The sequence below is a fragment of the Rhinoderma darwinii genome, chromosome 5, assembly GCF_050947455.1.
Source record: "Rhinoderma darwinii isolate aRhiDar2 chromosome 5, aRhiDar2.hap1, whole genome shotgun sequence".
Taxonomy (NCBI): Eukaryota; Metazoa; Chordata; class Amphibia; order Anura; family Rhinodermatidae; genus Rhinoderma; species Rhinoderma darwinii.
In genome coordinates this window covers 40,101,819-40,127,569 of record NC_134691.1, presented here as the reverse complement: position 1 = coordinate 40,127,569, position 25,751 = coordinate 40,101,819, and the positions used below count along the sequence as shown (strand labels likewise).

General features: G+C 41.4%; 1 protein-coding gene across 3 annotated transcripts in view; it reads left to right on the top strand.

Moving 5' to 3' along the window:
• Positions 1-21,686, top strand: part of DCAF13 (DDB1 and CUL4 associated factor 13) — a 44,786-nt gene extending 23,100 nt beyond the window's left edge. For all 3 annotated transcript variants that reach the window (XM_075825894.1, XM_075825896.1, XM_075825895.1), the window contains exons 10-11: positions 17,980-18,143; positions 19,615-21,686. In XM_075825894.1, coding sequence (XP_075682009.1) covers positions 17,980-18,143; positions 19,615-19,702 — 252 coding nt within the window. In that variant the 3' untranslated portion in view covers positions 19,703-21,686. The remainder of the gene's footprint in view (positions 1-17,979; positions 18,144-19,614) is intronic.
• Positions 21,687-25,751: the final 4,065 nt, after the last annotated feature.

Here is a 25,751-nt window from a genome sequence, read left to right as displayed (position 1 = left end):
CTAAGAAAAGATGACCCAGAATTGTTGTTTCATGGGGAAATGCAAGTATTTAGTAAAACAGACGTGTCCGTGGAGGTGACGGATCTTCCTCAAACATTCTGTAACTTTAATTGTTTACAATTGATGTGACAGAATTAATTTTGGGAATCGAATAGCTTCAGGTTGGGAATTGGGTTTAATGTCTTCTACGGGAAGGAACCGCAGCGTGCCCTCCTCTAATATCTCCCTAAACAACCCCCTTCTTTTACCTTCTCTAGACCCATTAAGGTGCCAGAAATTGTGCTGCAAATCAGTTTACAGATGTTTGTTGGAGTTTGACAAACCGCAAGAGCAAGTAAACATCACAGCCATGAATAATTTAGTATGTTTTTTAGTATTATGCAAATTCATACTACCAGCAGCGTTCCAAGTTAGTCCATCAATGATTTTGGCCACTTGGAGGCGCTCTCCAGCCTCGCACTGCCGCAGGTGACTCAGGGACGCCTGTAAATAGCACCATTTGCTTACTTATTTTTTAGTGTTCAGGTCATTGCTCAACACTTTAACAAGAGAACACAATTAATTGAATCCTAATTTGTTTACCTCCTAGCATGCGTCCAATGCAAATAGCCAAGACAGTCTTACTTTGTAGCCTTTTAATAACGGAGGGCATCCACAGGGGTCTAGAAGGGGGGGTTATTTTCTTCACTTAAGGCACAGATGAGAACACCAGTGTAACGGCGAGGGTGACCTCTTTACATTTTCTTAACGTTTACGTCGCCCCGGGGGCTGAACGCCAAAGAGCTGTCTTAAAGGGAAACACGTACTATATAGGATGTGGTTGAATTCTTCTTGGATGGAAATAGCACCATGCAGGACAACTAGGCAGATGCATATGGAACCTCATGTGAAGGGGCAAAATGAATGTTTATATTTGCTCTTCTTGAATTATATTCGATACAGCAGAAACCTCTTTAACCTCTTCTCGCGCTGCGCCGCAATAGTACGTCCTGCAGCGGGGTTAGTTCCCGCATCCAGACGTACTATTGCGGAGTAGTTCCCGGCGCACACTGTCCTAACGGACAGTGTCCGGGAACCGGGAGGTCAGCTGTCCCTGACAGCTGACACTCCAGCCTTGCCGGTCAGCGGACCATCGCCGCTGATTTCGGCAATTAACCCCATAAATGCGGCGACGGATTGCCGTCGCCGCATTTAAGGGGTTTGAAGCACATCGGCAGCCCCCACGAAGTGATCGTGGGGGCTACCGATGCTTGTCACGGCAATCGGAGGTCAGACAATGACCTCCGGGTTGCCATGTACGGAAGCCTCGGAGGAGCAGCCTCCGGCCGTTCCTCCTCTGCTTCCTGTCAGTGTGACTGTCACGTCACAATGACAGTTGGAGTACATTACACTACGTGTGTAGTGTAATGTGCTCTAGCAGCGATCAAAGCTGCAAGTCTAAGTGTCCCCTAGTGGGACAAGTAAAAAAAGTAAAAAAAAAAGAATAAAAATGTTTTAAAAAAAGTGTAAAAATAAAAGTTATAAGTTATATAAACAAACACTGCATTTTTTTCCTATAATAAGTCTTTCATTATAGGAAAAAAATGAACACGTTAAAAAAAGTACACATATTTGGTATCCCCGCGTTCGTAACGACCCCAACTATAAAACTATAATGTTATCTTTCCCGCACGATGAACACCCCAAAAAAAATCAATAAAAAACGACACCAGAATCGCTATTTTTTGGTCACCACCCCTCCCAAAATAGAGAATAAAAAGTGATCAAAAAGTCGCATGTACCCGAAAATAATACCGATAAAAACTACAACCCGTCCCGCAAAAAACAAGCCCTTACACAGCTTTTTTGAATGAAAAATAAAAAAGTTATGGCTCTCAGAATATGGTGACAGAAAATAAATTATTTTATAAAAAAGTGATTTTATTGCGCAAACGCTGCAAAACTTAAAAAAAACCTATATACATCTGGTATCGCCGTAATCGTACCGACCCGCAGAATAAAATATAATGGTCATTTATAGTGCACGGTGAACGCCGCAAAAAATAAACTAAAAAACATTGTCAGAATTGCTTGTTTTTGGTCACCCGGCTTGCAAAAAAATGTAATAAAAAGTGATCAAAAAAATCGCATGTACCCCAAAATGGTACCAATGAAAAGTACAGATTGTCCCGCAACAAATAAGCCCTCACGCAGCTCCGGTGGTGAAAAAATAAAAAAGTTCTGGCTCTCAGGAATATGGCGATGCAAAATGTGCAGTGTTTTCTAAAAGCGGGTAACATCCGACACCATTTATCAGTGCGACACCGGCCACACATCTATGAATTATTTATTTACCGCATTTTTATACCCTCTTATAATGCCCTGATGTTCTCCGCACAGATTACATATACCCTGATGTACTCCGCCTAGCTTACATATACCCTGATGTACTCCGCACAGATTACATATACCCTGATGTACTCCGCACAGATTACATATACCCTGATGTACTCCGCACAGCTTACATATACCCTGATGTACTCCGCACAGATTACATATACCCTGATGTACTCCGCACAGATTACATATACCCTGATGTACTCCGCACAGATTACATATACCCTGATGTACTCCGCACAGCTTACATATACCCTGATGTACTCCGCACAGCTTACATATACCCTGATGTACTCTACCCAGCTTACATATACCCTGATGTACTCCGCACAGCTTACATATACCCTGATGTACTCCTCACAGATTACATATACCCTGATGTACTCCTCACAGATTACATATACCCTGATGTACTCCTCACAGATTACATATACCCTGATGTACTCCGCACAGATTACATATACCCTGATGTACTCCGCACAGCTTACATATACCCTGATGTACTCCGCACAGCTTACATATACCCTGATGTACTCTACCCAGCTTACATATACCCTGATGTACTCCTCACAGATTACATATACCCTGATGTACTCCTCACAGATTACATATACCCTGATGTACTCCGCACAGATTACATATACCCTGATGTACTCCGCACAGATTACATATACCCTGATGTACTCCGCACAGATTACATATACCCTGATGTACTCCGCACAGATTACATATACCCTGATGTACTCCGCACAGCTTACATATACCCTGTTGCACTCCGCACAGCTTACATATACCCTGTTGCACTCCGCACAGCTTACATATACCCTGATGTACTCCGCCCAGCTTACATATACCCTGATGTACTCCGCACAGCTTACATATACCCTGATGTACTCCGCCCAGCTTACATATACCCTGATGTACTCCTCACAGCTTACATATACCCTGATGTACTCCGCACAGATTACATGTACCCTGATGTACTCCGCACAGATTACATATACCCTGATGTACTCCGCACAGCTTACATATACCCTGATGTACTCCGCACAGCTTACATGTACCCTGATGTACTCCGCCCAGATTACATGTACCCTGATGTACTCCGCCCAGATTACATATACCCTGATGTACTCCGCACAGATTACATATACCCTGATGTACTCCGCCCAGATTACATATACCCTGATGTACTCCGCCCAGATTACATATACCCTGATGTACTCCTCCGCACAGATTACATATACCCTGATGCACTACTCCACACAGATTACATATACCCTGATGTACTCCGCACAGCTTACATATACCCTGATGTACTCCGCACAGCTTACATGTACCCTGATGTACTCCGCACAGCTTACATGTACCCTGATGTACTCCGCACAGCTTACATGTACCCTGATGTACTCCGCACAGATTACATATACCCTGATGTACTCCGCCCAGATTACATATACCCTGATGTACTCCGCACAGATTACATATACCCTGATGTACTCCTCACAGATTACATATACCCTGATGTTCTCCGCACAGATTACATATACCCTGATGTACTCCGCACAGATAACATGTACCCTGATGTACTCCGCACAGCTTACATATACCCTGATGTACTCCTCACAGATTACATATACCCTGATGTTCTCCGCACAGATTACATATACCCTGATGTACTCCACACAGATTACATATATCCTGATGTACTCCGCACAGATTACATATACCCTGATGTACTCCGCACAGATTACATATGTCCCCACATTATAAACTGAAATACCAGCAAAACCCCAAAATCTGCGCTCCAAAAGCAAAATGGCATCCCTCCCTTCTGAGCCCTGCAGCGTGCCCAAACAGCTGTTTGCGTCCACATATATGGCATCGCCATACCCGGGAGAACCCGCTTAAAGCTTTGAGGTATTTGTCTTCAGGGGCACAAACTGGGCACGACATATGCACTAAAATGGCATATCGGTGGAAAATTGCAATATTCACACCATCCGCTGTGCATTAACCCCTTTGAGCACTATGACTTAATAGCACGTCATGGTGCGGGGGTTGATGTATGGAGCGGGCTCACGTGCGGGTATATTACAGCTGACACCCGGGACTAACGGACAGGAAAAGCGATCGCTCTGTTACAGGAGTCTGTAAAAATAACAATATACTGCAATACATTAGTATTGCAGCATATTGTACCCGCGGATCCAATGATCGCTGGTACAAGTCCCCTAAGGGGACTAAAAAAATGTGTGGAAGAATTAAAGTTATTAGTAGTGAGAAAGAAAAAAGTTTAGTTAAAAAAAAAAACCTTTTCCCATTTTTCTTCAAAAGTAATGTAAAAAAATAAACAGAATTGATATCACTACGTCCGTAAAAGGCCGAACTATTACAATATACCATTATTTAACTCGCACGGTGAACACCGTAAAAAACTTAAATAATTTAAACCACCAAAATCGCTGTAGTTTTTTCGTTTTTACCGCACGGCGAAAGCTGTAAAAACGAAAACCCCAAAAAATGGAATCAGATTTTCTTCCTATATTTTCCTATTTTTTTTCAGTTTCCCAGTACTTTTTATGGCACTTTAAATGGTATCAATAGAAACTACAATTCCTCCCGCAAGAAATAAGCCCTCACACCACTCTACTGACGGAAAGAGAAAAAAGTTATGGCTCTTGGAAGGCGGGGAGTGAAAAACGAAAATAAGAAAGCAAAAAAATGGATCAGTCCTGAAAGGGTTAATTCATTTCTAAAGGAAAAAATGTATGACCCCATGTGGGGTATTTCCGTACCCGGGAGAAATAGCTTTACAAAAATTGGTTGTTTATTTCTCCTTTATCCCTTGTGAAAATGAGAAAATTCAACATTTTAGTGGACAAAAATTGTGATATTAATTCTCTCCGCCTAATTCTAATAAATTCTGCAAAAGACCCGTGGAGTCTAAATGCTCACTATACCCCTAGAAAAATTCCTTGAGGGGTGTTTCCAAAATGGGGAAACTTGGGGAGCTTCCACTGTTTTGGTCCCTCCAGGGCGTTGCAAAGGCGGCATGGCACCGAAAAACAATCCAGCAAAATCTGAGCTCCAAAATCCAAATGGCGCTCACTCTCTTCTGAGCCCTGCTGTGTGTCCAAACAGCAGTTTATTACAACATATGGGGTATTACCGTAATCGGGAGAAGATGCGTTACAAATATTGGGGTGCATTTTTCTTTTATTCCTTGTAAAAATTTAACATTTCTATGCTTTTTCAGAAAAAAAGTTGATTTTCATTTTCACTGCCTAATTCCACTAAATTCTGCAAAAAACCTGTGGTCAAAATGCTAACTATACCCCTAGATAAATTCCTTGAGAGGTGTCGTTTCCAAAATGGGGTCACTTTTGGGGGGTTTCCCCTGTTTTGGTCTCTCCAGGGCGTTGCAAACGCGACATGACACCGAAAACCAATCCAGCAAAATCCGTGCTCCAAAATCCAAATGGCGCTCCTTCCCTTCTGAGTCCTGCTGTGGGTCCAATCAGAAGTTTATTACCACATATGGGATATTGCTGTAATCCGGAGACATTGCTTTACAAATGTTGGGGTGATTTTCTTCATTATTCCTCGTAAATATTACAAATTTCTATGTTTTTTCAGAAAAAAAGTAGATTTTCATTTTTACAGACTAATTCCAATATATTTAGCGAAAAACCTGTGCGGTCAAAATGCTAACTATACACTAGATAAATTCCTTGAAGGGTGTAGTTTCCAAAATGGGGTAACTTTTGGGGTGTTTCCACTGTTTTGGCACCACAAGACCTCTTAAAACCTGACAAGGTGCCTAAAATATATTCTAAAAAAAAGGAGGCCCAAAATCCACTAGGTGCTCCTTTGCTTCTGAGGCCGGTGCTTCAGTCCATTATCACACTAGGGTCACATGTTGGATATTTCTAAAAACTGAAGAATATGGGCAATAAAATATTGAGTTGCATTTCTCTGGTAAAACCTTCTGTGTTACAAAAATGTTTTTATTAGAAATGAATTTCGGCAAAAAAAAATGTATTTGTAAATTTCACCTCTACTTTGCTTTAATTCCTGTGAAACGCCTAAAGGGTTAAAACACTTTGTGAATGCTGATTCGAATACCTTGAGGGGTGCAGTTTTCAAAATGGGGTGACTTCTGGCGATTTTCTAATATATAAGGCCCTCAAAGCCACCTCAGAACTGAACTGGTCCCTGAAAAAATAGCCTTTTGAAATTTTCTTGAAAATGAGAAATTGCTGCTAAAGTTCTAAGTCTTGTAACGTCGTAGAAAAATAAAAGGAGGTTCAAAAAATGATGCAAACATAAAGTAGACATATGGGAAATGTTAACTAGTAACTATTTTGTGTGGTATTACTATCTGTTTTACAAGCAGATACGTTTAAATTTAGAAAAATGCTAATTTTTGCAATTTTTTTCTAAATTGTGGTGTTTTTCAGAAATAAATACCAAAATTATCGACAAAATTTTTTCACTAACATAAAGTACAACATGTCACGAGAAAACAATCTCAGAATCGCTTGGATAGGTAAAAGCATTCCAACGTTATTACCACATAAAGTAACACATGTCAGATTTGAAAAAATTGGCTGGGTCCTGAAGGCCAAAACAGGCTGGGTCTTGAAGGGGTTAATTATACACTATCGAAATCCGGCCCTTGTGGCACGGCCAATTTTTTCCCATATCTGATATATCAACTTATGTGGTAAAAACTTGGGAATGCTCTTGCCTATCCAAGCGATTCTGAGATTGTTTTCTTGTGACATATTGTACTTTGTTAGTGGAAAAATTTGGTTGATTAATTCAATAGTTATTAGTGGAAAAACACCAAAATGTAGTGGAAAATTTCCAAAAAGGTGCATTTTTCTAAATGTAAATGGATCTTCTTGTAAAACTTTGTTTGCATCTTTTTTGAACATCTTTTTATTTTTCTAGGACGTTACAAGGCTTAGAACTTTAGCAGCAATTTCTCACATTTTCAAGAAAATTTCAAAAGGCTATTTTTACAGGAACCAGTTTAGTTCTGAAGTGGTTTTGAGGGATTTATATATTAAAATCCCCCAATAAATCACCCCATTTTAAAAACTGCACCCCTCAAAGTATTCAAAACCGCATTCAGAAAGTTTCTTAACCCTTTGGGCGTATCACAGGAAATAACGCAAAGTAGAGGGGAAATTTACAAATTTCATTTTTCTTTTTCCGAATTTAATTTGTAATAAAAAAAATTCTGTAACACAGAAAGTTTTACCAGAGAAACACAAATCAATATTTATTGTCCAGATTCTGCAGTTTTTCAAAATATCCCACATGTGGCCCTAGTGTGCTAATTGACAAACACCGGCCTCAGAAGCAAAGGAGCACCTAGAGGAATTTGGGGCCTCCTTTTTTTTTTTTTTTTTAGATTATATTGTAGGCACCATGTCAGGTTTGAAGTGGTCTTGTGGTGCCAAAACAGTGGAAACCCACCAAAAGTTTCCATTTTGGAAACTACACCCGTCAAGGAATCTATCTAGGGGTATAGTTAGCATTTTGATCTCACAGGTATTTTGCTATATTTAATGGAGTTAGTCTGTGAAAATGAAAATCTACTTTTTTTCTGAAGAAACATAGAAATTTGTAATATTTACAAGGAATAAAGAAGAAAATGCACCCCAATATTTGTAACGCATCTTCTCCCGATTACGGTAATACCCCATATGTTGTAATAAACTGCTGTTTGGACCCACAGCAGGGCTCAGAAGAGAAGGAGCGCTATTTGGATTTTGGCGCTCAGATTTTGCTGAAATGGTTTTCGGTGCCATGTCGCGTTTGCAACGCCCTGGAGAGACCAAAACGGTGGAAACACCCCAAAAGTGACCCATTTGGTAAACTACACCCCTTAAGGAATTTTTCTAGGGCTATAGTGAGCGTTTTGACCCCACAGGTTTTTTTACAGAATTGAGTGGAATTAGGCTGTGAAAATTAATATCGACATTTTTGTCCATTAAAATGTTGAATTTTTTTCATTTTCACAAGGGATAAAGGAGAAAAAGCCGCCCAACATTTGTAAAGCAATCTCTCCCGAGTACGACAATACCCCACATGTGGCAATAATTGTTTTTTTTATTAGAAATTAATTAACCTTTGCAGGACTGATCCTTTTTTGTTTTTCCATTTTAGTTTTTCACTCCCCGCCTTCGAAACGCCATAACGGTTTTATTTCTCCATCAATATAGTGGTGTGAGGGCTTAATTTTTGCGGGAAGAGCTGTAGTTTCTATTGACACCATTTAAAGCATATAATGTACTGGGAAACCGAAAATAAAATTCTTTGCTGGGTGAAATTGGAAAAAGCTGCGACTCCTCCATTGTTTTTGGGTTTCGTTCTTACCGCTTTCACCGTGCGATTAAAAAGACAACTTAACTTTATACGATTTACGGTGATATCAAATGTATATCGTTTTTCTTTATATTTTACTACTTTTACAAAGGAAAAACTATTTGTTAAAAAAAAAATTGTTTTGTATCAACACATTCTAAGAGGCATAACTTTTTTTTATTTTTTTGTCGGAACGAGCTGTAGGTTTTATTGGTACCATTTTTTGGTACATGCAACTTTTTTATAACTTTTTATTACATTTTATTTAGAGCGAAGGTGACCAAAAAAAATGTGATTTTGTCGTTTTAAATTCTTTATTTCTTACGTCGTTCATTATGCGCTATAAATTACAGTTTTCATGTATTCTGCGGGTCGGTACGATTGCGGCGATACCATATATATATAGGTTTTTTTATGTTTTGCAGCGTTTGCACAATATAATCACTTGTCACCAAATCTTTTTTATTTTTCAGTCAAAAAAGCTGTGTAAGGGCTTGTTTTTTGCGGGACGGGTTGTAGTTTTTATTGGTAATATTTTGGGGTACATGCAACTTTTTGATAACTTTTTATTCTAGATTTTGGGTGGGTGGTGACCAAAAAATAGTGATTCTGGCATTGTCTTTTTGTTGTTTTTTTTTGCGGTGCTCATCGTGTGGGAAAAATATTATAGTTTTATAGATTGGGTCGTTACGAGCGCGGTGATACCAAATATGTGTACTGTTTTTTTTAACAGTTTTATTATTTTCTTAGAATAGGAGACTTATTATAGAAAATAAATAAATAACTTATTTTTACACTTTTGTAAAACGTTTTTATTTAGTTTTTTTTTTATTTTTACTTTTTCCACTTTCTCTTTTTACCTGCAGCTCTGATCGCTGCTAGAATACATTACACCACCTAGGTAGTGTAATGTATTCCAACTGTCAGTGTGACGTCTGTCACTCTGACAGTAAATCTATGAGGACCAGCCAGAGGCAATCGATCGCCGCATTTAAGGTGTTCGTTGCCAAAATCAGCGGCGATGAGCTGCTGATCGGCAACCGTGGTACGTCAGCTGTCGTGGACAGCTGGACTCCCGGTTCCCGATGCACACTGTCACCGACAGTGAGCATCGGGAACGACACAGTGACTTCCTGTCACTCTGACAGAAAGCCGATCAGGAGGCTGGTCCTGATAGGCTTCCGTACAGTAACTGTATGTCCTTGTGCGCTAAGACACTGGCCACAGGACGTACAGTTGCGTCGTGTTGCGCCTAGGGGTTAATGATGACCTGTCCGCTCCCCTGACAGGTCTGTTTTAGTAAATACCTGTATTCCCGATTTAAATAGTAATTCTGCAGAATCTTTTCTTAGAACGCTGCTTTGTTCTGTTCCTCTGTTATTCCTCCTGGAAATATATACATACAACTGGATGTTACCATTCCCTTTGTCAATAGTGTGTGTCCCTACAACGTCTGACACTTTCCAGTCGGTGCTGCCAGTTTCAGAGCCACTTATTAGGGTATGTTCACACGCATCGTTTTCAGCCGTTTTTCGGCCCGTAAACGTCCCGGCAAACGGCTGTGAAATTGGAAGCAGAACGCCTCCAAACATCTGCCCATTGATTTCAATGGGAAAAACGACGTTCTGTTCCGACGGGGCGTTTTTTTATGCCTCGTTTTTAAAAAATGGCACTTAAAAAGACGCCTGCGAAAAAGAAGTGCATGTCACTTCTTGGGATGTTTTTGGAGCCGTTTTTCATTGACTCTATAGAAAAACCGCTCCAAACGGCTGTAAAAACTCAACGAAAATCACGAGTGGCTTAAAAAACGTGTTTGAGACGTATTTTGTGTGTGCACCTACTCTTAGATGTAATCAGTGGGGAAACCCAGCAGCAAGTGTTAAAGGGTTTCTCCAACCCCAGCGGACTATGGTATAAAATAGGAGTAATACGTAACTTTACCGCTCCAGTGCTGACTTTTCCCTCCAGTCTTTGGCTCCAGCGATGACGTGGAGTCTCAACATGTGAGCACTGCAGTCAATCGTTGGCCACAGCGGTGACTTCCGTGGAGTCCACATGTCACCGCTGCAGCTATTGTCAGGGAAGTGTCAGCAGGGGATTGGTAAGGTGATTATTACTCCTTTTTTTTTTTGTTTTATACCATTGTCTGCTGTGTGTCAAAGATTTCATGGGGCTGGAAAACCCTTTAACCTCTTCCCGCTCCTGGACGTACTATTAGGTCATGGTAACCATAGCGTTCGCGCTCCATGACCTACTAGTACGTCTCAGGAGTAACAGCCGTTTCGGCCGTCCTCCCGACACATACAGGAGCTTACTGCGGTAATGTAGTGCAGTGTATTAGAATAGCGATCAGGGCCTCCTGCCCTCAAGTCCCCTAGTGGGACAAAGTAATAAAGTTTAAAAAAAGGTGTGTAAAAATAAGAAAATAAAAGTTTTAAAAGTAAAAATCCCCCTTTTTCCCTTATCAGTCCTTTATTATTAATAAAAATATATAAACAAACTATACATAATTGGTATCGCCGCGTCCGTAACGGCCTGAACTACAAAATTATTTTGTTATTTATCCCGCACGGTGAACGCCGTAAAAGAAAATAATAATAAACCGTCCCAGAATCACAATTGTTTGGTCACTTCACCTCTCAAAAAATGGAATAAAAAGAGATCAAAAAGTCGCACGTACCTAAAAATGGTATTGATGGAAAATACAGTTCGTTACGCAAAAAATAAGTCCTCGCACGGCTTTATTGATTGAAAAATAAAAACGTTATGGCTCTTAGAATAAGGTAACACAAAAAGTGAATGATTTTTTACAAAACGTATTTTATTGTGTAAACGCCATAAGACATAAAAAAAAAACTATAAACATCTGGTATCGCCGTAATCGTATCACCCCGCAGAATAAAGTGAATATGTCATTTATAGCGCACGGTGAACGCTGTAAAAAAAAATAGAATAAAAAAACAATAGTAGAATTGCTGTTTTTTAGTCACCACGCTACCTAAAAATAGAATAAAAACTGATCAAAAAGCCGCATGCACCCCAAGAAAACTACAGTGAATTCCTCAAGGGGTCTAGTTTCCAAAATGGGGTCACTTTTGGGGGGTTTCCACTGTTTTGGCACCACAAGACCTCTTCAAACCGGACATGGTGCCTAATAAAAAGGTGGGCTCAAAATCCACTGGGTGCTCCTTTGCTTCGGAGGCCGGTGCTTCAGTCCATTACCGCACTAGGGCCACATGTGGGATATTTCTCAAACTGCAGAATCTGGGCAATAAGTATTGAGTTGCGTTTCTCTGATAAATCCTTTTGTGTTCTAGAAAAAAAATGGTATAAAGAGGATTTTCTGACAAAAATAAATATGTAAATTTCACCTCTACTTTGCTCTAAATTTCTGTGAAACACCTAAAGGGTTCATAAACTTTCTAAATGCTGTTGTGAATACTTTGAGGGGTCTAGTTTCTAAAATGGGGTGTTTGATGGGGGTGTCTAATATATGGGTCCCTCAAAGCAACTTCTGAACTGGAACCTAAAAAAAAAAAAAAAAGACACTACTTCGCTTCTTCTAATGAGCATTGCCTACTCCAAGACGACCCCAGTTTTGACAGTTTGTATAAACGGAGACCCCTATTAGACAGTTTTCAGTGCCCGGTTTTCCCAAGCATACACCCCCGAGAAGTGTATTTCTATTGATGAGTCCTTGGTACATTTTAAAGGGAGGGTTCAATTCCGCGAGTACCTGCCGGGTAAGAGGGCAAGGTATGGTGTGAAGATGTATAAGCTGTGCGAGAGTGCATCAGGGTATACCTACAAATTTAGGATGTATGAAGGGACGGACACCAGTATTCAGCCCCCAGAATGCCCCCCCTTACTGGGAGTTAATGCAAAAATTGTGTAGGATTTGGTGCACCCACTGCTGGACCAGGGTCACCACCTCTACCTGGATAATTTTTATACCAGCGTCCCACTCTTCAACTGCCTCACTCCCAGAAGTCCTGCGGCATGCGGCACTGCTAGAAGGAATCTGAGAGGCCTCCCTAAGACTCTGCTTGGGCAAACACTCAGAAGGGGTGAGAGCAGTGCACAATCCAGCAGCAACATATTGTGTGCCAAGTACAAGGACAAGAGAGATGCCACATCAGTACCCATGTACCCGTACGAGGTACCTGTACAGAGACCCCCAAACCAGACTGCATCCTGGACTACAATAGGTACATGGGAGGGGTGGACTTGTCAGATAAAGCCCTGAAGCGCCATGCGGTGTGGTATAAGAAGCTGGCCGTGCGCATCATACAGATGGCATTGTACAATGTGTACGTGCTACGTCAATGTACAGGCCAGATGGGAACTTTCCTGGAATTTCAAGAGGTGGTTATCAAGAAACAAGTTTTTAGGGACCAAAAAGGGGGGGGCACCCAGTACTTCTGGAAGCGGGGCCACACGCATCGTACCAGGGCAACACTTTCCAGGAGAAGTTTCCCAAACTGGCAAGAAAGGAAAAAGTCAAGAGGTGCAAAGTCTGCTATAAGAGGGGGATAAGGAAGGACACAATATATCAATGTCACAAGTGTCCCGAAAAACTAAGGCTCCGTATGAAAGAGTGCTTCAAAATGTATCACAAATCACTTTTTTAATTTACCCCAGTTTTACTTACCCTGATGCACTCCGCACAGCTTACCCCCTCATCTTTCCCTTCTGAGCCCTGCTGTGTGCCCAGGCAGCTGATAACAGCCACATTGAGGGTATTGCCGTACCCAGGAGAACCCACATTACAGTTTATGGGGTGTATGTCTCCGGTCAAAATGCTCACTACACCTCTAGATGAATGCCTTAAGGGGTGTAGTTTTTAAAACGGGGTCACTTCTCAGTGGTTTCAACTGTAATGGTACCTCAGGGGCTTCTGCATACATGACTTCGCACCAGAAAATCCCCAGTAGGCCAAATGGTGGTCCTTTCCTTCTGAGCCCTGCCATGGGCCAAAACGTCAGTTTATCACCAAAAATTGGGTATTGCCGCACTCAAGACAAATTGGGCAACAAAATGGGGTATTTTATTACTTGTGAAAATAAGAAATTTTGAGCTAAAACTACATATTATTGGAAAAAATTATTTAATTTTTTTTTTAAATTCCCAGCCCAATTCAAATAAGTTCTGTGAAGAAACTATGGGGTCTAAATGGTCACATTACCCATCAATTAATTCCTTGAGGGGTGTAGTTTCCAAAATGGGGTCACTTCTGGTGGGCACCCGAAAACCAATCCAGCAAAATCTGCACTCCAAAGAACACACAGCGCTCCTTCCCTTCTGAGGCCTCCCATGGGCTCAAACTGCAGCAATACCCCATTTGTGGCGATAAACTTCCCTCAGGAGAAATTGGGCAACAAAATAGGGTATTTTGTTCCCTGTGAAAATAAGAAATTTTTATCAAAAATGACATCTTATTAGAAAAAAATTTATTTTTTTAATTTCACAGCCCAATTCAAATACGTGCTGTGTAAAAACTATGGGGTCAAAATGGTAACAACAACCATAAATTAATTCCTTGAGGGGTGTCGTTTCCGAAATGGGGTCACTTTTTTTGTGGGATTCCTACTGTTTTGGCACCTCAACACCTCTTCAAACCTGGCATGCTGCCTAAAATATATTCTAATAAAAAAGAGGCCTCAAAATGGACTAGGTGCTTCTTTGCTTCTGGGGCTTGTGTTTTAGTCCACGAGCGCACTAGAGACACATGTGGGACATTTCTAAAACTGCAGAATCTGGACAATACATATTTAGTAGTGTTTCTCTGGTAAAACCTTCTGTGTTACAGATTTTTTTTTTAATACAATTGAAATTCAGCAAGAAAAATTTAATTTGCAAATTTCACCTCTACTTTAGGCATTTCACAGAAATTAAAGCAAAGGGTTAAATAAACTTTCTAAATGCTGTTTTTTGAATACTTTGAGGGGGTCTAGTTTTCAAAATGGGGTGTTTTATGGGGGTTTCTAATACATAGGTTCCTCAATGCCACTTCAGAACTGAAGAGGTACCTTAAAAACAAGGCTTTTGAAATTTTCTTAAAAATATGAGAAATTGCTGTTTATGTTCTAAACCTTGTAACGTCCAAGAAAATAAAAGAATGTTTAAAAAACGAAGCCAATCTAAAGTAGACATATGGGAAATGTGAACTAGTAACTATTTTGGGTGGTATAACCGTCTGTTTTACAAGCAGATGCATTTAAATTCTGCAAAATGCTATTTTTTATACATTTTCTCTAAATTTTGCAATTTTTCACCAATAAACACTGAATATATCGACCAAATTTTACCACTAACCTAAAGCCCAATGTGTCACGAGAAAACAATCTCAGAATCGCTTGGATAGGTTTAAGCATTCTGACGTTATTACCACATAAAGTGAAATATGTCAGATTTGAAAAATGGGCTCTGAGCCTTAAGGCCAAAACAAGGCTGCGTCCTTAAGGGGTTAAATACCCCTGCAGGGCCACTGCAAGAGAAATGAAGCATTACACAGTTCCAATTGAAATCGGTGGGCTCCACTTGTATTCTGTACTCTGATAGATGAGGACCCTGAGTGGGAAACCCCCTCTATTTATAGTGAGTTTTCTAACCTAAATAATCCCTTTAATCCATTAAACTCCTCAGTGTCCGCTATAAGCAACCCTATTCTCCTGTGCAGGGGCAGCGGAGAGAAGCGCCTTAACCCATTATTGACTGCCAATACGCCTTTTCTCGGCGGTCATTAATGGGCTTTATTCTGATTAATAAGCCTTTTTACGTCGCTGTATCGGAATAAATAAATAGCAGGGAGCCGTTAAATCTCCCTGCTCTCAGCTACCAGAGTGAGCTGAGGCCTGGGGGCATCCCTGCTCGAACGGGTGAGATCGATATAAGTATTGATCTCACCCGTTTAACCCCTCAGATGCGGCGCTCAATAGTGTGCGCCGCATCTGAGTTGATTTGGAGAGAGGGAGGGAGCTCCCTCTCATCCAACCGACACCCGGTGATAAGATCTGAGTGTCTGTGTCTCCGATGGCAGCCGGGGGCCTAATAAAGGCCCCCAGGTCTGCCTGTATTGAATGTCTGCTAGGTCATGCCTCTGGCATGTCCTTGCAGATGCCTGTTCGTTTTACACGGACAGGCAGTAATACACTGCAATACAAAAGTATTGCAGTGTATTATAAAAGCGATCGTAAATTCGCATATTAAAGTCCCCTAGAGGGACTAGTAAAAAAGTGTCATAAAGTTTAATTTAAAAAAAAATGAAAAACCCACTTTTTCCCACTTACAAAATGCTTTACTATTAAAAAAGTAAAGTAAAAAAAGTTACACATATTTGGTATCACCAAGTCCGTAACGACCCCGACTATAAAGTTATTACATTATTTAACCCGCACGGTGAACGCCGTAAAAAATTTAATAAAAAAAACTATGGAAAAATTGCTGTGGTTCCTGACTTTAAAAAAAATGTGATAAAAAGTCGCATCTACTCCAAAATGGTACCAATAAAAACTACAAGTCGTCCCGCAAAAAAAAAAGCCCTCATACAACTACATCGGCGGAACAATAAAAAAGTTATGTCTCATCAAATATGGAGACACAAAAACAAGACCTTATACAGCTATGTCGACGCAAAAATAAGAAAGTTATCGCTCTTGGAATGCGACGATGGAAAAACATAAAAAATAGCCTTGTCATTAAGGTGTAAAATAGGCTGGTCATTAATGGGTTAAACACTGGGGGCCATCACTGGTTTAAATGGATTGTAGAGTTTAGCGAACCCATTTTCATACACCCTATTAGGGAATTATGAGTTAATACACGGGGGGCTTCTGTTCAGGATCCTCATCTATTGGCCAGTGTGGAGAGCGCTTACAAAGAGCGGCTACCTCTCTGGAGGACCTGTCCTGTATTCCATAGACAACCTATTGATGATCTCGACACTATGTAATACTTGACTTCCCCTGTGGTGGAGCTGCTGGGAAATTGAACACTTTCTGCCAGGTTTCCCCCACAGATGACCGCTTGGGGTCTCAGCAGGGGGACACTATGGGATCAACTGATTGTTAAGGGATCCTTCTACCAAGTAGGTTTGTATGGAAGCAGAGAACCCCTTTAAGGAGTCTTTCGAGATCCAATCAAAGTAAGACAACATGACATCTAGGTCTTTAATGTAATTCTTTCGAGATCCCGGCTGTGATGTTTTAGTGTCTTGATGTGCCGCCCGCTTATGATGTTTCCAGGGATAGCCGTTAGTGCTGAAATAGTTAAATCTGCTGCTCTTCTGCATCCCCTGGTAATGTACCGAGCACGCACAGGTTTTGGTCTACTAAACTGTTTAGTTTGTACCAAATCAGCAACATCACTTTACTGTTCTTCAATTAAATTAGAGAAAATCATTGCTTTTAATTAGAATAAAAGCTTCACTTGGAGACCGGTGACAACTTGCTGCACAATGGAAAAAAAAACGCCGGCCCTGTTTAGTCTGGGTCAGGGAAACGGCCAACACTAGAGCATGAGATGGTCTTATTCTACCCCCTACATCTATCATGATCTGATATTTTCATTTAATGGACTTGGCACTTCCCTATTTAATTTGAGGGGTGTACAATACTCTACCTATAACCTGCTATAATAAGGTCTAAAGCTCCAGCAAAACCGCAGCGGCGGGTGCAATGTGTGACTGGTCTGCTGTACATGAAAGCGTATTAATTATATTACAATCCATAATATAGTATCATTTGGCTATTGACGTTTTTGCTGCTGTCGTAGTCTACGATTCTCAATAAAAAAAACAATCAATCAAAACCAACATTTTTACTTCTGTTTAGATGTATGTACACAACGCAAGTCTTTAAAAAAAATAAAATATATATTTTTTAAACATTTTTATTATTTCCCATGGGCGCCAACATATTCCGCAGTGTTGTACGGGTTGTCATCACTCACATCAGTCCCTATTGTGGCTCATAATCTAATTTTCCTGTCACAAAAACCAAATGCATTTCAAACCAATGAAACTTTTGGTATGTTTTTTTTTGGAGTGCGAGGGCAAAGGTCGTATCTGAAGGTAACACACCCAAAAACGGGGCACATATACAATTTCCATGCCAATGTTGCCCTTGGTCAGATTTTAATCCAATCCTGCTTTTTGCTTAAATTCAGTACCAGGCGTATGTATTACCCTGGCGCTCTGTGTAACACTTGTATCATCACTTCCAGTTATCGCCACGAGAGAGGGCCACACAGAACTACAACCAGAAGCTAAAGGAAAAATTCCAGCATCACCCCCAGATCAGGAGAATCGCCCGACACAGACACGTCCCCAAGCCCGTATACAACCAGATAAAGGAGCAGCGCATCATGAGGGAAGCTCGTCGCAAGAGGTACGTACTCCTATATGTCCTGCCCGTACTGTAAGAAGTGTGGATACTTTGATGCCATATATATTTTTAAGTTCATGCTTCAATGTCTGATCGGCAGCCAAAGACCGCGCCACTGCCCCTTCTAGCAACATATGGGGATCAGCATAGTCGGGAGCTTGCCGATTGGACGTTGATGGGGTTTTTTAGTATGCAAATAAAGCTTAATCATTAAAGAAGTAATCCCAACTGACCTTTATGGCATATCGACAGGATATGCCATATATGTCTGCTAGATGTGGGTCGCAGCTCCGGGACCCGCACCTATATCGAGAACGGGGGCTACCCAACCCTTGTTTTGTCTTTTGAGGCGGATGCCGGCCGCAGATGGCGACTAGTGGAGAGGAGGCCGCAGATTCCAAGCAGGGACTAGTGGGGAGGGGGATGTGCATGCGCGCGGCTCTCCCCATTCTACTCTTTAGCACTTACAGAAACAGCCGAGCAAGCGCTGCTCGGTTTTTTCCCGTATCTTCCATAGAACAGAATTGAGAGCACCTTCATTCGCGGCCCCTTCTCCACTAGTCCCCGCCTGGAATCTGCGGCCAGCACCCGCCTAAACAGACAAAATGGGGGTCGGATGACCCCTGTTCTCAATATAGTTGCGGATCCAAGAGTTGGGACGCGCATCTATCAGACATTTATGGCAAATCCTGTGGATGTACCATAAATGTCAACTTTCTAATATATTTTTGTTTTAATTCACGTTTTCAAGATCTTTGCTTACTGCGACTGAATAGAAACATTATTTGTTTACATACATCTATATTACAAAATAGTAGAAGAGGTGGTCCCACCATGAACACCCCATTTTTAAATCTAGCTGGCCTAGCGATCTGCTGTTATTGCCAGGGAAAGTTGCAGCCAGCCATACGTTTGCCCTCAACCACCACTGCAGAGTAAATGGAGTATCACATAGATGGCATCCAATGTAAGAACAGGCCGGGTACTCCAGAGATATTTAGCCGCTATCTAGTCCGGCTCACAGAGGGGATTCTGAGGAGGGGACACCCCCCTATATGACCACCATATGCCCTAATAGGCAGACTACCACTTTGGGGTGGGTTCGGGATAGTTTACGGATTTTCCTTGTGAATTCCTCACCAAAAATCTGGAACGATTTACAGTACAATAAATCTGTAAGGCTTTCACCGCACAATGTGGAGCTTTTCAAAGATCTGCAGCATCAGGTGTGTGTTTTACATATTTAGACGACGGTAGGTAATTTATATGTTTTTACATTATATTAGGATTTCAATACGTAGTCCCCAGTTTATTATAATGCATTGCTATCTTATATATTTAGTTTAACTGTTCCATATGCAGAAAATATGGAGTAGTCCTAATAAAATGTGGCGTCCATTATTATTTTATCCTTCATGATGTGAACATTTTGTATCTTATTGATTTTCAACTTGTTTTTTTTTTTTTCTTCCAGGGATTTGAATCGGCAAAAACACAGCAAACCGGGTACGGTGCCGATTGTGCCCGAGAAGCAGAAGCATTTGGTGGCAGTGTTGGAATAACATGTGCCCTGTTGCCACGTGGTACAGTGCTCCGCTCACACTTCAGTTGTTTGCTCTGGTCGAGACTTTGTATGATGGTACCAGGAGTGTCCATGTATTTACAACTGACGAGATGGCATTTAAGGAAACGGACTTCTAGGGTTGTCCAAAATATCTCATTTACAGTGAAGCTCCATCTATAAAAACAAAACAAAAAAAAACAGCATCTTAATAATCGTCTTTTGCGGTTTTCATTTATTTTTAAAATTTGGTTTTGCAGTGAAGTAAGACATGGAAACTGTCAGCAGGCAGGCATGCTGGCTGCTGATGATGGATCTTGTTATAATTTTATTTTTCAGCTAAATCAAACTGGAAAAACAAGTGAACACTGCTAAAAAGATGTGTATAAAGTTGCTAGACTTAACATTTACAAAGTAATGAAAGCTGGAGCTTATTTCTAAACTTTTTTTAAAATCTTTTTTTTTTTTTTACCTGTTTATGCCTTTTGGATGCAGCATCTTCAAATATAAAGGATATTGATTGAATTGTTATCATTATTACCAATATTATTATGTAATGGTGGTCTTTAAGGAATGTTCCTGGTAAAACTGATACTTTGCTATGCCCAGTGCAGGGCCTGGGTGGGTGGAGCATGACACGGGTTCATAACCCGCATCCACCTGCCCCCTTCACACCCTGCACTTGGCATAGCGCAGTATTTCCGTTTTGAAACCTGTCTGAATATCCCCATCCTATTTTCTTGGCCGCCATGGTTTCTACGTCTTGCTTTTTTATCAGGCAGCAGCCACTTGTCTGCAGAGTAACGCAGGGAATCTTCAGTTTGGACCATACACTGATATTTTAGCAATGGACTATGTAAGTTTTAAGGGCCTGCTTTACCGCAATGATGGCTCATTATATATTGTATGTGTGACAGGTTGTATATTGTATCTTAAAGGTTCTCAATCACTAAAAGGACGTATTCGGCTCTGTTCACATTAGCTTCATGGGTTCCGGTAACTCTTTCACTACCAAGGAAGTATGACTTTTAATGTTTACAACAATTCGAATATAAGGACTAGAGCTTAGATCGTGGTATTATATTAAAGCCCAGAATCTCGGGGCACAGCACTCGTTTGAAGTCGGGGAGCAGAATGGAACGTTTTGCTTCCTTGTTCAGTGTCTGTAAGAGAGGAGTGAGATGGGGGATCTGGAAGTGACAGCAGGAAGAAAGATCCCAGCCTGTTACTGTCATCTCTCCCCTTGCACAGCCCCCAGGGGGATCACCCCCCTAACCAATCAGGTAGGGTGTGTGCTCTCTGATGTTTATCGGCATCTGGATTGGAGAGATTTTTGGTCTCTGATTTTGTGAAGAAGAGTGCGTGTAGACATAAGTGGGGTGTATGAACGCTGCACATCTTGTGCGTCTCAGACTCTGCTTGGGTCAAACTTCAACAAGGACCTGTCACTAGGTCATATAAGCTGAAATGGTTTACTGACCTAAACACCGCAGTGGACCATATCGCTGGAAGGGGGAGGTGGGGGGGGGGGTTGAGGAAAAAAAGAAAAACCTAGCTGGAATCAGGGAGACAGTACTAGTAAGGTCCGTTAACCAGTTCAATGTGTATGACCTAGTGATAGGTCCTCTTTAAATCACAAACATGATGGTGTTTTTTTATTTTTATTTTATACACGTTACACTTTGATGCAAAATTGCATGAAGGTGCCAATCAGTGTACAGTGCTAGGTGGCATTTTTACAATGTGCCAGGTGTCTACTTTCATAAAATGCTATACTATTCTTGCTGTCAAAAACTACAAAAAACCCTGAAGGACTGGCCAGTGTGAACAGAGCCTAATATAACTTTCTAATACCATCTGATAATCCAGCACCTATCAGGTCCCATTGACGCTGGATTAAAATAATTGTACTGTGTGCGTTCTAGATACTGTATGTAATATCAGAACAGTCTTTTCAAAACCAAAGTAGTAAAGCCTCAAAGTAACACAGACTTCTTTCATAATAAAGCCTCGTTCACGGCTCCGTTAGGGACCTCCATGGCAGATGCGGCAGAGAATACGGGAAACAATTGAAACCACAGAAACACGACAGAAGCCATTAAAGTCAATCGGTTCAGTCTCCCGCTGGTTGTCTCCGCGGTGCAGCGAAACTGGCGCTTATAGTTTTTTTTGTTTTTTTTTTCCATGTTTTGCTCCTCTGACAGAACAGAATGGTGAACGCTGGTGTGAACGTAGCCTAAATGATTGTACAAAAATCAAATATAAACTTTTACTTTAAGGGTTAATGACAGTCATCCTATCATAACCTGTATGTATCGATGTCAGTCTGCACGATACTGGTGTAGAATAACTGCACAGTCATCCTAATGCACGTGTGTGTGTGTGTGTGTGTGTGTGTATGTATATGTATGTATGTATGTATGTATGTGTGTATATATATATATATACACACACACACACACACACACACACACACACACACACACACACACACACTTACACCATATACACTCAGAGAAGGTTATGCAGATGTCTGACAGGTATAGGATGACTGTGCCGTTACTCTACACCAGTAAAGCGCAGACCTTGTGACATCTACACCATGAAATTCTTTGATCCGACATTTGACAATCCAGCACCTTTTTGGGTTCTATTGATGCCAGATTACAGGAATTTTAAATATGTTGAATCCTCTGACGGCCTGGTCTAAGTTCACGCTGTCTAAACCTTCCACAGCATTAGTAAATCTCCCCCCGGTGTGCCTTGCAAAAGTATTCACCCCCTAAATGGTTTGTACAAGCTATTAGAGATGTGTCTGATAACCAATTAAAAGGGGTTTTCAGGAATTTATATTTATTACCTTTTCTTTAGAAATAGGCCAGCAATGTGTGATTGGTGGAGGTCTCCCAACTAGGACCCCCCACAGAAAGCAGTGGCCCCTTTCGCTGTTGTGTCCTAGAAAGCGGCGCTTCTCTACCCGGCACAGCTGCATGTACTATATGGAAGTGCCGCTGTGTCTGGTACAATAGTGGGGGGGCAGTGGTACTCCTGCAAGGGCCGTGCGCCCTTTGTTTTGCTTATGGATGAGGGGCCAATCCTAAAAACACTTGCTTGTGAACACCTTCCTGGTTCATTGATCTGGACAGGTAGGCAGATTTGCCATGCAGAATTTTGGAAAAGCGGGGGTTAACCAAAGCAGATGAGTAGAATTTTTGATAATGTGACAGAACACGTTACTGGCTACTTATTTTATGTGGGGGTGGGGGGGTAGACGGGGTGGAGTTTTATAGCAACGCTGTGTTGCATTGACTAACGTGTATAAAAGCAATAACACAGCCAGGTCAATCTCCATAGACAAACATTTTAGTTGGTTGTACTTGGATTCTATTCACACAGTGCAGTCAAATTAAATTTTTGGAAAAATCGCAGAAGAAATCTACGATTTGGCCATATTGCCTGGGAAACAAAACGACATACCCTGGAGTATGCTGCACCACTGACCCCAGAAACTTCAAAAACCGAAATGCTGTATATTGTAGCCAGTCACATATTTAACCATAGAATTTTAAAGGCTTAACTAAACCTTCAACAAACTTCTGACATGTCATAGTGACATGTCAAAAGTTTTGCTCAGTGGGGGTCCAAGGACGGAGACCCCCACCAATCGCTAGAACGAAGTGGCAGAAGTGCTCGGGTGAGCGCTGAGCCGCTTGGTTTCTGATTAGCTTTTTTTTGGAAAGCCTATGTATCGGTGTACGGGCCCATAGACTTTCTATTGAGTCCGTACACCGCTCCGTCAGATTTTCGAGAAAAGCTGATCAGAAACCAAGTGGCGCTTCTGCCGCTCCATTTTAGCGATCGTTGGGGGGTTCAGTGCTCGCACACCCACCGATCAAACTTCTGGCGTCACTATGACATGTCAGAAGTTTGTTAAAAGTTTAGTTACCCTTTGATCTAACATCTGACTGCAATGTTTTTGACCATAAACATGTTTAAAAAAAAATAGTCACAAACGCTGTGTGAAACTGGCTTAAAGGGAATGTGTCGCTAGAATTTTTTTATTTTTTTTTATTTATTTTTTCAGTTAAACAATTATTTAAGTAATTACAAGTCAGGAAATATTATAAATGAGATTCTAATTTATAACATTTCCATGTGCTGGCCACTAGAGGGAGCAGTTCCCAAAATTGCAGCATGGTCAATGTGGTAAAGCAACCTCATTGCTTTATGCTGCAAATTTGGGGTAAACACACTCTCCTCTAGTGTCCTCACACAATCCCCCCTCCCTTATTCTGGCTAGTGCCAGGAGAGGGAGGGGTTTGAATCTTCAAACATCCTACACTGTGTGCCGCCATTTTCTGAGCGACTGCACAGTGTAGGAGGATTAGACACAGGGCTCAGCAGACAGTATAACACGAACATAATACACACATCACAAACACAAACATAAATTACCTGCTCCCGCCTCCGCTCCTATTCCTTGCTCCTTCGCTTCCTTGAACATGTGGCCAGAAGTAGTCCTCTTACTGTCTGGCCACGGCTTCCCGTCCACATGAAAATGGAGCTGGATTTCGCTCTGCGAACGAGCTTTGTTTTGGTCTGTGTGGGAGCCACGCATGCGCCGTTCCCACACAGACGGCGTACACTATAGTGAATGGAACGGCTCCCATTCACATTCACTATGGCGCTGTATGTGCCGTATTCCATCTCTGTATGTGTCATTAATCGACACATACAGAGATGAAAAAAAAATGGCAGCCCCCATAGAGAAGTAAAAAGTAGAACACAAGGACACAAATAAATAAAATTTATGTTATCATATTAAAAGCAATATGATGATTAAAAAAAAAAAAAATCATGACACCTTCCCTTTTAAAGATTGCTGGAGAAGAAGGTCTGGGAGATTTTTCAGGCTTGAATGGAACTGGGAGCTATAATGGTAGTTACATTGGTTGTTACGTAGATTTTCTACACAGATATGAGGTTAGATTCACACGTGGCGTAAAAATCTGCAGCAAATACCGCAGTGGAATTACAGTTGCGTATTTTGTGGTGTATTTGCTGTGGAATTGTGTTGTGGGTTTTGGTGCAGAATTTCCCATAGAGTTGATGTCTTTTGATCAGTCTCAGGGTATGTTCACACGGCCTATTTACGGACGTAATTCGGGCGTTTTTGCCCCGAATTACGTCTGAAAATAGCGCCTCAATAGCGCTGACAAACATCTGCCCATTGAAAGCAATGGGCAGACGTTTGTCTGTTCACACGAGGCGTATATTTACGCGGCGCTGTCAAATGACGGCGCGTAAATAGACGCCCGCGTCAAAGAAGTGACCTGTCACTTCTTTGGCCGTAATTGGAGCCGTTATTCATTGACTCCAATGAATAGCAGCGCTAATTACGGCCGTAATGGACGCGGCGTTCAAGCGCCTGCACATGCCGTAACGGCTGAAATTACGGGGATGTTTTCAGGCTGAAACATCCCCGTAATTTCAGCCGTCACGGACGCCCTCGTGTGAACATACCCTTAGGGTATGTTCACACGCAGTGTTTTCAGACGTAATTCAGGTGGTTTATGCCTGAAAAAAACGCCCCTAATACGCCTACAAACATCTGCCCATTGCTTTCAATGGGTTTTACTGTGTTCTGTTTGTTGTGTTCTTTATTTTATGCGTCGCTGTCAAAATACGGTGCGTAAATAGACGCCCGCGAAAAAGTGCGTGTCACTTCCTGGGACGTTTTTGGAGGCGCTTTTTATTGACTCCATTGAAAAACCGCTCCAATAACGGTCGTAAATTACGCCGCGAAAAACGCAAGTTGCTACAAAAAACGTCTGAAAATCAGGGGCTGTTTACGCCTGAAAACAGCGCCGTATTTTCAGACGTATTTTGGTCACTGCGTGTGAACATACCCTTAGGGTTAGATAAGCATTCAGAGGCACACAAGCCGCTCTACAGCTAAGCCATCAGTCCAGCTTACTGATGGATTCGGCTTAGGGTATGTTCACGCACTTACTAAAAAAACGTCTGAAAATACGGAGCTGATTTCAGAG